At 46.6% G+C, this 13157-nt stretch overlaps 1 protein-coding gene across 4 annotated transcripts in view; it reads right to left on the reverse strand.

Annotated features, from left to right (window-relative positions):
• The window catches only part of USP30 (ubiquitin specific peptidase 30), a 1160327-nt gene that overhangs the window by 362432 nt on the left and 784738 nt on the right, over window positions 1–13157 (reverse strand). For all 4 annotated transcript variants that reach the window (XM_069619452.1, XM_069619450.1, XM_069619451.1 and 1 more), the window contains one exon: window positions 7057–7137. In XM_069619452.1, the coding sequence (XP_069475553.1) occupies window positions 7057–7137 (81 nt within the window). The remainder of the gene's footprint in view (window positions 1–7056; window positions 7138–13157) is intronic.

Below are 13157 nucleotides of genomic sequence, written 5' to 3' on the forward strand. Positions count from 1 at the left end.
GGGACTGCTGGGCGAGTACAAGGTCCGTGGAGCCAACCGACTCATGGGAGAAACCAAAGAAGGGAGATTGGGGAGGCTGGTACATTGCAAGATCGCCAGAGGAGGAAAGATGACCTAATGCACAGCAGTACCGAAAAGTCATCTCTGCACTGCCGCAGCTCAGGAGAGTACGGAAAAGGAAAGCGGGAGCTGCGAGAGAGAAGAGAATCACATGGCTGAGACAGAAGACCAGAAGGGGGAAAGCGGGCCTCCAGCGAGGTCCTGCAGGTTCACCACAGGGAAAGCAATACCTGCTACAGCAGACTGGTGAGTCCATGTGGGGATGAAGGGAACACTGGGGTATTCCAGCAACGGAATGGAAAGAAAAGAACAATTATTGAAGCAAATGAGATGGAACAAAAGTTGCAATATTTCTTAAAGAAACAGACTAGAATGAACAAGAGATTGTCAAATTTGTGAGCGTGCACGAGACACATATATGAAAAGTCCTGGCAGGAGAGTATACCAGGCGTTGCAACTGATAAGAGTTTGTGAATGAGGAAAGCAAGAATTTACATATGAGAGAATCCAGGCAGGAGAGTACACCGGCTAAGAACAGATTGAACAATCTGCAGAATATGCTGAATGAGAAAATTCTGATAAGGATACATCAGGAAAGTAGTCAGAGTGTAATTGAGATATCAAGGAGTAAGAAGAAACCTGGCAGAAGAGTACACAAGATAGTCTATCAAGAAAAAGACTGCAAGCCAAGCTACTTTGCATAGTAAGTTTATTGAGATTCAATATGTCTTAAAGAGAATAATTTTCTTTATTTTAGCGCTTTACCTGTCAGACTGAAAGTACCTGCATTCTGCTCTTTTTATTCTCGATACTGAGTCACCATAGGCAAACACATTGTGGGTTGGTGAAGGAAATTTTCGACCCACACTCAACACAATTTTTAACCCCGTTTTAGGTGTTGACATATTTGCAATATCAGTCGAAACGCAAACAAAAAAAGCACTGTATCTGAAGCGAAGCAAGCGTAAAAAAGGAAATGAAGTAACGGCCGAGGTGCGCGCTATATATATCATGGGTAATGTCCGTCTCGAGAGCAGACAGAGGCCATTGAAGGGCATTGAGTCAATGATGCACACCGCCCTCTACCGAAATCTTTTTTCCAAAGCAGATGACACTGGAATGAGATATCATAAGATGACACAATACATTCGAAATGCGAATTCTTTGCTACTGGCTTCGACACGTTTTGGCTGCAACCTCCCGACACACAAACTGATGTGAAAACTTTGCTATTGCATTGGACACTTTTTAAATACTTGTCATCTGAGAAGGAGAAATTACTTAACTGTAATGTTCTTTCGAGGAATTATTCATCTTGATAGATATTCCATACATAGATATTCCATCCATAGTGTGGCACAGCGTTTATGTTTATGTTATGTTTATTTTATTTATATAGCGCTTTACGCCAAAGCGCTGTACATTATAACAACAATACAATAACAGTAGAAGCAGATACAAATATGAGTCAAACCATCAATACATCAACTAGAACAATTTGCCAGCAGAGATAAATGAGGGAAAAATGGTGTAGAGTTGGAGTGAGGAAGAGGAAGTGAGATGCGGTGAAGGCGAGAGAGGGGGGAGAGGGGATAAAGAGGAGACAAGGAGGGATAGAGAGACATGAGGAGGAGGATAAGAGACGGGTGGGAGGGAGAGAAGGGCGGGGGAGGATCAGAGTATCAGGGAGGGCGTGGAGAAGGAGAGACGAAAGGAGGAATAGGTGGGGATGGAGTGGATAGAGAGGGGAAGGGAGTTCCAGTGAAGGGGGGCAAAGAGCTGAAAGGAGCGAAAATGAGGAGGCGGCACATGGGGACGGGGGAACAAGGAGAAGGAAGTGATCTGCAGATCTGAGGGAACGGGAGGGAGAATAGAATGAGATGAGAGAGGAGAAATAAGGGGGAGCAAGTTCATGAAGAGATTTAAAGATGAGACAGAGGAAGTGGAATTTGAGTTGGGAATGAAAGGAAAGCCAGCCAAGCTGTGAGAGCGAGGAGGAGATGGAGTCTTTAGGTGAGAGTAAACAGAGGGTGCGGATGGCAGAGTTGAAGAGGGATTTTAGGGGGGCAAGATGAAATGCAGGGAGTCCGAAGAGGAGAGAGGAGCAGAAGAAAAGACGAGGGAAGAGAAGGGAGGATATTAAAAGTTTAGTGGCGTGGAAGGTTAGAGAGGAACGTATTTTGCGGATATTGAAAAGGTGGTAGCGACATGCGCGGGAAGTGAGAGAGATGTGGTGGGTGAAGGAAAGGGAGGAGTCAAAGTGAATGCCAAGGTTACGAGCATGGGCAGAGTTAGGAAGATTAGTGGGAGGAAAGTGAATAGAAGGAGGGGGAGATGGAGAAGGATTAGTGTTGGAGGGAAAGAATAAGACTTCAGTCTTGTCTGTGTTAAGAGACAGAAAGTGGGATGACATCCAATTTTTAATGGCAGTAAGACGAGAAGAGAGCTTAAGATGGAGGTCCGGAGTGAAGGAAGAGAATGAGAGGAAAAGCTGGGTGTCATCAGCATAGAAGCGATGAGAAATGCTGAAAGAGGAGATGATAGGTGCGAGAAGTGAGGTGTAAAGGGAGAAAAGAAAGGGGCCAAGGACAGAGCCTTGGGGAACACCTTAGTCCAGTGGAAGCGTAGAAGAGGTATGACCGCCCCATGATACGGAAAAAGAGCGGTGGGAGAGGTAAGAAGAGAGCCAGTTGAGGACAGAGCCTTTGAAACCTAAAGAAGAGAGAGTGTTGAGCAGTAAGGGGTGGTCAACGGTGTCAAAGGCTGCAGAGGATAGAGGAATGCTTAGAGTAGCGAGCAGTAAGGAGGGAGTTGAGGACCTGGGTAAGGGCAGTCTCAGGGGAGTGTTTAGGACGAAAGCCAGATTGAAAGGGGGGAAGGAGAGAGTGGTCGGTGACGAACGCAGAGAGCTGGGAATAGACAATGCGTTCAAGTAATTTAGAGAGGAATGGAAGAAGAGAGACTGGACGGAAGTTAGACACAAGAAGAGGATTAGCAGATGGTTTCTTCAGAATAGGGATGATGGTAGCATGCTTGAAGGCAGAGGGGAAGGTAGCAGAGGAGAGACAGATATTAAAGAAGGAGGTTAGGTAAGGAATGAGGAGAGGGTAGATCTTGGGAATAAGGAGGGTAGGGAGTGGACCAGAAGGGGCAGCAGTGGGATGAGATTTGGACAGGAGAATTGAAACGTCAGACGGAGTGATAGGAGAGAAGTCAGTCATACATGTAGAAGGGGATTGGGGGAAAAGGGGGGAGTCGGTACCCACGGAGGAGGAAGTGATGATTTGGTGAAAAGAGAGTATCTTAGAGGAGAAGAAGTCAGAAAAGTCAGAAGGGGATAGGGGAGAGGAGGTTGAGGGGTCCTGAGTAGGTGGGGAGAGGAGGCGAGAGAGGGTTTGAAAGATACGACGAGGATGAGAGGCTTGAGAGTGTAGAAGGTTAGAGTAGTAAGATCTTTTAGCAGACTTGAGGCTGGAGTCGTAAAGAGAGTGGTAAGAGAAGTAGGTCGTCTGGTTAGATAGAGAGGGGAATTTGAGCCAGCGACGCTCAAGGCGGCATAGAAGACGACGCATAGATAGGAGGTGGGAGGAAAGCCATGGTTGAGAAGGTTTACGAGTAGGGCGAAAGGAAGAGAGAGGATAGAGTTGATCCAGACTAGAAGAGATTGAGGAAGACAGACGATAGGGCTTCATCTGCCGAGAGGGAAGAGAAGTCGAGGAGAGGGGGAAGAGAAAAGCAGCAAGTGTCATGAAAGAGAGAAGGACTAAAGTTGCAGAGATCTCTTCGAACGAAGGAAGAGGAGGAGGGAGACGGAGAAGACTGAGGCTGAGAGGGAGTAAGGGAGAAGGAGAGTAGGGCATGGTCAGAGAGATAGTTGGGTAGTGTAGAAACAGAGGAGGAGGAATAGGTAGAGTTGAAAATGAGATCAAGAGTGGAGCCAGAAGAATGAGTAGGAGGAGATGGGAGAAGAGATAGGAGGTATGAATCAAGGATGGAGAAGAGAGGGGAAGAATGAGGAGGAGAGGGGAGGTGAAGATTGAAATCGCCAAGAACTGTGAGAGGAGATGGAGATGGAGAGATAAGAGAGAGGAGGTGGTCAAGGTCCTCATAAAAGGACAAAAGGGGGCCAGGAGGTCTATATATAATTAAAAAAGAGATAGGATGAGGGGAAGAGAAGGATTTGTGGAGGTATTCAAAGGAGGGGAAGGTTGGGAGAGGTACAGAGGAGGTAGAAGAAAGGTTTTTAGGGTGGAAGAGGAGTCCAGTGCCTCCACCCCGACCAGAAGAACGAGGGATGTGAGAGAAGGAAGAGGAGGATGTAGTGAGAGAAGCAGGAACAGTAGAGTTGTGGAATGGGATCCAGGTTTCAGTTATGCAGAGGAAGTGAAGGTTAAGTCGGAAAAACATGTCCAATACAGCACCTGTCTTATTGCAAATGGATCTAGCATACCAGAGAGCGATGTTGATAAACCTGGAGGGTTGGGTAATAGGAGGGTAGACAAGGTTGGGACGAAGGGGAAGGGAAGGAGGTGGTTGAGATGGGGGGAAGGGGGTTGAGAGAGGGAGTGGACATGATAATAAGGGGAAGGGAAAGAAGAGTGGGGAGGAGAGGGAGGATAAGAGAGGGGGAAGAGGAAGAGGAGTGGGGGACGAGGAGAGTGAGGATTGGCACTGTGCACGACAGGGATGCTTAAGTGAGAGGGTAAGGGGGGGGTCCAAGATGGAGGCGGGTCTAAATGGTTGTCTGCATGCCTCAACAGCACTACTCTCAACGCCTGACTCGACATCAGCGATACATATATCTCATCACTACGCCCCTATACTTCAGTTCCCCACCTTTTTTCCCCTGTGCTCAGCAGCCAAGGGAAGGAATCCATAACCGATTCAAAAACAGAGGGGAGAATCTTCTTTGTATAACGCAAAGCATCGGACTTCCCTCTAAGAGTCATCCCACAAAATAAAAAAGTTAGGAGACCAAGACACTTTCATAGCGGGGTAGCTTGAAAAGGCGAGGAGGCATCTGCGGGAGAAGAACCCATAGAAAGAACATTACAAGTACGTCATTTCTCCTTCAATGGATTGCATTCTCCAAAGACTTCCAAAGCAGTACAGCACAAGGCAGCGGGATGAAAGCTTAGACCACAAAGCTCTGCAACACCACACTCCCAAAGCTGGCACCAGCCCCACATGCCAAATCCAAATGTGTGGAGAGATGCCCAAGTGGCGGCATTGGCAAAGCTCCCTCACAGGCATTCCCCTTTGCAGCTCAGAGTAAGTGGCCACACCCATGGTAGAATGTGCTCCAATGCCTGAAGGCACTTCCTTCCCTGCTTTCTCGTAGCATTCAGTAATACAAAGGACTATCCTGCTGGATATTGTTTGTCTAGTCATCGCAAGCCCCATTCTAGACTATAAAAAAGCACCAAATAACTGATCGACGTGCCTTAAAGATGCTGTCATAGCCACGTAGAAGCTCAGTGCTCAGTGCTCTCTTAGGGTCGAGCCTGTGGAGTCTCTCCTCCTCTTTGGAGAGAGGAGGTGGTGAATAAAACACTGGAAACTCCACTCCACACTCTGAGATATGTGGAATTCTGAGACCACTTTAGGCAGAAACAGTGGACGAACCATCACAGAAACCTTTTCTATACAGAATTTCAAGAACTGCGCTTGGAGTTTGCTCATGCGGCTCGCCATTGGAACTGGAACTGGGTGTTGGTGGAAACCAATATACAAGGCCCTTCAAATACTTGGCCAGCAGCGGATCGAAAAGCAAGAACCTTGATCCTTGCCTTTGACTTTAGACCCGATAAGGCCAATGGCAGAAGGAATTCCATCATAGCGGAGGTCGGACACGAGACGCGGTCCATCCCTCGGTCCCTACACCATGCCTTAAGTATTCTCCACCTGCACACATTAACAGACTTGGTCGAAGGCCATCAACCCCATCAAGCACCTTCTCTAACAGGTCCCAGTCCTCATATCACAGCCTCTCAAGAGCCATGCATGCAGGTTTGAGAGACTCCGGGTTCAGGTGGAGCACCGATCCTCCAAGTGGGATAAGAAATCCGGCCTCTGAGGTGGCCAACTAGGTAAGCAGATGACCGAAGGTCTGTGTACCACGTCCTCCTCGCCCAATCTGGGGCGATCCAAATTATGGCAGTCTGAAACCTCCTCAATCTCCTGAAAACCCACAGGATGACATGAATCTAAGGAAACGTGCAATGGAGGCCGAAGACCCACTACTCCAGAAACGCATTTCCCAATGCCTGCCTCTGCGGGAATTCCCTCAGGCAAAACTTCTTGCACTTCGCATAATGGCTTGTGGCAAACAGATCCAGGGGCAGAGACTGTACACCAACTTGTTTGTTGAGGTAATCCATAGCCACTGCGTTGTCTGTCAAAATCCGAACATGCTTCCCCCTGAGGGACTGTGCCAAAGAAAATCCTCAGACAGAGACATGGTTTATCAACACCATACAATGCCTGTACAGTTTGTCCCAGCCTACTGAGATGAGAGTCTCCACCAGCAGCGGATCCCACCATCATACGTAAAGGGTCCCTGTCTGGTGACTAGCACTCACATGACCCTTATTCTGGTTCTCAGGCAAGAATGTCCGACCCTCATGTGTGACGTCACGCGTCACTGGGTGTGCAGAGACTAACACCATAGATGCACAGTCACATTGGCTTCCCAATTACTGTTAGCAAATCACATTTCTGTGTGGCTCTACCTCATCATATCCCCATAAATGGCTGTGGTGCTGCTCTACCCGTTGCACATGGAAGGTCAGCTCTTGTGGGAAATACTAAAATACTGTAAACTTCAAGAACTGCTATTTTGATACACCATTTCATTCCAAAAATGTATTTGTACAAACAAGTCATTCTCATTGTGATCTAATAAAAATGTGCATCTCGTACCAAATATATAGCAATACAAAAAAAGATCTTTGACTAAGGATGTCCTTTACAGTGGCATGAAATTACTTTACTCACCTTCCCAAGCTTTAATTGTTTTACAAATGTTGTTTTCTGGTGCTCAATAGATTGATCGTTAATAGTATCGTCTGCTTGAATCTGAAATTAGAGGAGCACAGGTACAGGTTACACACTTATTTAGTAAAATCAGGCTATAAGCAAAAAAATTGAGGCATTGCAGGGTTGGTTTTGGATCTAGGTGGCAGATTATTGCAAGGAACTCATAGTGGCAACAGTAAAAACAGACAAAAGTGATCACAGTTCAAGGGCGTTTATTAAACTGTATAACTGGGTTGGAAAAACGCCCAATCTAAACCTAAATCTAAGAAGGGAGCAAGCCACGACATTCAAATAATAATAAGGCAGTCCTAGTGGTGTGCTGTCAAAAAGGGCCTATACTGAGAAAACCAATTGCCAATCCTTAAAACTAAATACAAAAGGGTGTGGGATAATGTTCATGAGAAAGAAAGAAGTGTTCACAAATGATAAGTCAGGATGTTGTAGCCGGGGTCTCCCTTCCCCTCGTTTTGAGCACGCGACAAGGCAGGACTCCTTAGTACAGAACATGCTCAAGTTTTCCCAGCACAAGACGACAGTTCCGTTTCAAGCTACCAGGACCTTCGGTGGTAAAGTCTCTTTTCTACCAAAAAGTATTTTGCTTCCGAGGGCCCGACGTGTTCAAAATGACAAAGAAAGTTATTTTCCAAATGTACTTTGGGTGATGACTTTTCACCCCCCTGGTTACCCCTCCTCTGGGCTCATATCCACACAAAAGTTCTTAGCGATATCAGGACCTTCAGTGGTTACGTTTCTTGCTTCTGAGGGCCTGACAGCTTCACAATAATAAACAAAAGTTCCTTTCTGATTTCAGTTAGGATGATGATTCTTCCCCTCTGGGTCCCCCTTTTCCAGGAACAGACCCCTCCCGAATGTCAGCCTCCCTCCATCGGGTTCACTATGGCTTGTATTCAAAAGATTTAATCTGCTAAATGCATGTGTCATTGAATGATGGCTTTTCACCCCAAATCTATCTCTTCCGGGTTCAGACCCTTCACGAATGTTAGCCTACCTCCGTCGGGTTCACTACCACTTTTCCTCAAAACAGTTCTCCAAAACAATTTTACCTGTGACATTCACAAGTCTTTGGGTGACGACCTTTCACCCTTGGATCCCCCTTTTCCTGGTTCAGACCCTTCTTGAATGTTAGCCTCCCTCTGTAGGGTTTACCTTTGTCAACACACTGCTCATTGGGACTTCAAGCTTCGCCCTCTTTCAGTGGGGTTCACTCTTGCCAACTTTTGCCATTCACACAGTGCGGGATTCACTTCCCTTAGCTTTATCTTCATCTGCCGGTCAAAGACTTTCGACTATACAGAGGATTTTGCTACACCCCCATATGACCACTTTGACCCCTTTCTCACCTTTCCCAAGGCTTTCTGGAAACTGTAGTTTCAACAAAAGGGTAATCTCCCAGAGTTTTCAGAGTGAGCACCCACGTGGTGCCTGACTCTTTTGCCACTGTTTTTCCTCTCTGGTATCAACAGTTCCTTGTAATTTCCTCAATTAGCAATTTGCTACTTCTGTTCAACATAGTTCTGTTTCTTATTAGCTCTCCCCTCGACTCACCGGCTGTGAAGAACAGCTTGGCTTTCCTCGTATCTGGAATCAAGGACGGTACCACGGTAGCAGGCGTCTTTCTCTGTCCTGCTTAACAGAGTAGGCATTCTATGTATACCGTTGACATCTGCTGCAGCACACTCTGGTTATTGTTTGCAGTCTTATGATTCCTTCCAATGAGGCTTTGCGGGTCTGGGTCAAAAAGAACAAGGTTGGTTCTGTCATTGGCACCCTTTCGGTTCTTGCAAGCTTTCTCCTCCTCTTGAACTGCCGTGCTTGTATAGCTCTCTCATCATACGGTCTGACTTCCTCGTGTGCTCTCGTGCTCCATCTTTTTTCCCTGTGGGGAAGGGCCATCAGGTTTGTGTGATCCTGGTCAGTTGCCTGACTTTGCCTGAACCTTGTGTTGGGACATTCCAGGTAAACTACTCTGGTGTTTGTCGTCTTTCGTGGTGTGCAAACGTATTAGTATCGGAAAGGGGGCATGAGGGTTGAGTGAATATCCGACGTGGTAGGATGGGGAAAAGGGGTTTATAAGAAGGGGGTACAGCGCCTCACCCGTCAGTGTCCCACTTCTACTCCCCCGAGGACACCCCCATCCAGGTGATCCTCCCCCACTGGTCCACCCCCAGGAACTAGATCCAATAGTGATGGCCATGTCCTGGCCACCTGGATGACAGATCCCTGGGGACGAGTAAGTGAGACACCTTCAGGATTCTCGCATTAGATTAGGAGTTGATCACAGAACAGATTACAAAAAAATGTAATGTGGCACATGGACACAGTATTCATAATCTACATGTTTGACATCATTCACTTCTTAGCAACACACTATGGCCCAACCCCCATTCTGTGGGACATCCCAACAGTTTGAAGGCAAGGGGACTGGACGCACAAGTACACTATGTCACCTGATTTGGCATAGAGGCCTGCTGCCCCATAGCATAGAAAAGGGGAACAATTGGCTAAATTTGACTTTTTTACAACAATAATCATTCTGATGATCTAACATCATTAGTAGAGGTGTTCTCCTTTATTTTGCAATATTGAATTTAAAATAATTGCAAACATAAATAACAGCCACATCAATTCTTTTTTATTCATTACACAGTGAAAGGTAATTTATTTGATCAGCAGCAAGAATCATATTCCAACATCACACAACATCAGTAATTCTAAAGTAGGACTATTATTTAGCTGAATCAGAAACTCTCAGTTTTCAAACAGAGGCACTATTTTTAAAAAAGTGTATTCTATGGTTAATTAACTAGAGTCTAATTTACAAAGATCATTAGTACTTCCTTGTCATTATATTTGTTATTTGTTCATGTTTTAACAGTTCCTCTTTTAATCCCCTAGAAATAACAGCATTTAATGGTGCTACTTTATTCCATATTGTGGTGTTTTTAATTAAGTGAACCCTTAAAAAAATCTGTCTCAATTCTGGCTCTCGTCCGAGTAATATACTACAATGTGCTGTATACCAGAATTGGGCATATCTATATTTTCGCCCTATCAAAATAAATGGGGTTACGGGTCAACAGACCCCCCACAACCCCAAATAGGTTCTAGGTGGATCACAATACAAATAAGGAATACTAAGTTAATGGTATCACAATGGTTTAACGTAATGCGTTTCAAAAGCTTAACTAGGGGACTATTGGCCTTTCCCAGGGTTCCTTAACGAAATATACAGTCTCTGGTATGTAGCACAAATTATGCTTTTTAATCACTCACTCCCAGGGGTATTAGTGCCCAGGATGCTTCTTGGCAGCTATAGTGCCAGGGATATAGCACCCAACTTGCTTCCTCGTCATCTCCTTCTTCCTCATTGCTTTAGGGGTCTTGTCAACAATCAGTGCCCCCTCCCCCACATCCCAATAGCCGCAGGCCGCTCTATTGGGATAGTGGAAATACCTTGTAACAGACTCATACTAGCAAATATTTCCCCCCCATTGCTTCAGGCTGTGAAATAGTTACCCTGCTGTCATGAATTGTTCCCCTGTGCCAACATCTCCAAGTCTTGTATGGCGCAGCTCAACATGCTTGCCTGGTTTCTCCCTTGATCTGTTACCTCTCAGTATATGAGATATAATTCTCTGTAATTTATTAAGATGCTCTCTTAGCCTAGTCTCTCCCAGTGTGTGGCTCCTAGCCCCTCCTCTCAGGTCTGTAAGCAGAACGGTGCAATCAATCACAGAGCCCTGAGCTCTTTTATACAACTGATTAGTTTGATTAAAAAAAGTTACTTGCCATAACAACGGTTCTCTTAGTCCATAGTTCCCTTTCTTCCCAATGCGCATCCCGCCAAACCATCAATCCTTTCTGCACATAAAAAGGATTGGACCTGTGCTTAGCGGTTACCTTTTTGATATTGTCCAAGCTTATGCTTATTGCTTACGGCGGTGTGCGGGTTGACCACTGAGCTACTCCTCCACCAACCTGCACAACTTCTGCTCCATATGCTCAATTGCCGAGCATGTTGGGCACCTTTGTAACACTTCCGATGCACACTCCCAGAGGCCACTGCAGCACTGGGAAGAAGTATTCCAAATGGCTCCAACCTCTGAGATCTGCCACTTTATGGAGAACAGAAAGGAAAAAGGAAGTCTACTTTGATTTTCCAGGCACCCTGGCCAGGGGATGTTTTGAAAAGGTGTGACCAGTTTGGAAGGAACACGCATTGGGTCAAAGCCTGAGATCCTTCATGGAACTATACCAGTACCCTGCTCTGGTGCCTATGTGAGCCACTGGGGCAGGTGGTGCCCTTTCCACCATGACCGGGAAGCACCATCCAGTTAAATCCTGTCCGCTTCTCAACTGCACCATGCGCCCATTGGTATCAGAGCTAGCTCAAAAGCCTTGCTTGAGGCCAACAAGTCCCTTCATTTAAGGGCTTACAATGGGCCATCCGGGCCCAAGGGCGCTTAGCATCTAGGTCTTGTTGCCCACAAGTGTCCCCTCACAAAGGCACCCTTGGCCTCAAGAGATCTCTCTCTCATACATGCAACCTATCAAAGATCAAACTGAAGGTGCATGACCGATAAGAGAAAAGCGAAACTGGTGCAGTGCACCACGCACATCTCTGCAGGTCCGGACCGTTAACCAGACTTGCATTAGTTATCAAGAGGACCACAAGACGCTTTCCCAAAGGTCGCCCAATCCTCGGTTCCTGTCTTTGGCACCTAGATTGGGGAGCTCAGTGTCACCCAAGTGTTATTAGCACTACCTTTGGCTCTTACCTTACAATCCCTGTCTGGGGACCATATGTGACTTCCCCTTTTGGGAACCTCAGCTGAGGCAAGGAGACCTACGGTCATTATTTGATCCATATTTCTTTTGCATTTGAACCCTCTAATCAGAGCCTACCACTTTGTAGGGGGGGTGGGACAGACATCATTGCCAAGATGAGCTGAGGGGCCACGCGTGGCACCATTCTAAGCTTTATGACCTCGAAGCAGGGGTCCTGCTTCAAGAACATCGTTATGGAGGTGGTGCCTTCATAATAAGCTTCAGAGCAATCCGCTTTGGAGAGCAACACGTCAACTCCAACGAACAGAGAGAACGAGAGTACACAGGCTTCTTCATGCGGGCTTGCTCTTGCCCCTTCTTCATTGCCTCCCAGGGGGGAAAGGACTGTGCAGTGCAGGGAGTTACAGATGATACTGCAGATATTACTGACTTGGAGGATAGGGAAGAAGCACCTCAGCCAGTGAGGGCCTTCCACGAAAGAATTGTGAAAAGAGCTCACTGGACTTCCTCGAATATCAGATGCATGATGCAAAAACAGGCATCCTTACAGGTGTTTTTCATCCAAAAAGCAGACGGAACAGGATTTCCACTGCCGCCGAATGTAGTTAAGGAGATGAAAATTATCTGGGAGACCCCAGAAATGTTCACCTATGAATTAAAAATGGATGTGGGATTCCAGCAACTACCAATGTAAAAACAGTTTCAGCACCACCTCACCACCCCATTGGCTGTAGTGTCTACCTGCCTCAGTCAGGGGAAACCCCCTTCCACACCAGCCTCCAGGCACCCATTTCTAACCCCTTTGGAGAAAGACTAGAAGAGCCTGGATCTCATGGGCGGGAAAGCCTACTCAAACAGACCCCTGCATCTGAGGAAGACTAATGCAGGTGCTATTTTGGCAGCTTTCAATAGCAAACTGTGGCTGGAGATGGAGGAATTTGAAGTGGGCCTTCCTAGCAGGCCCTCAGTGATTACGCATGTGATCATAAAGGGGGTGGGGGAGTGGTTTGAGGAATTTGTTGCACAAGGCTCAGATGTTCATGGCGTGCTTTGACTGCTGTCCAGGACCAGTTTGTAATATGATGGGTTCAGTAGGCCTTTGGCATCACGAGGGTCGGACGTGGGGCCTGCGCTGTGCTTTCGCTTGTGAGGTGCTGTGTACACAGTCCCGAGGCAAGGGTAAAAGGGTCTGCTGCAGCATGTAAGAGGGAAGTCTTCTCCTCTACCTTCTTGAGTTATTTCCTATTTTA

The sequence above is a fragment of the Ambystoma mexicanum genome, chromosome 10 (assembly GCF_040938575.1).
Source record: "Ambystoma mexicanum isolate Mex_15411 chromosome 10, UKY_AmexF1_1, whole genome shotgun sequence".
NCBI classification, from domain to species: domain Eukaryota; kingdom Metazoa; phylum Chordata; class Amphibia; order Caudata; family Ambystomatidae; genus Ambystoma; species Ambystoma mexicanum.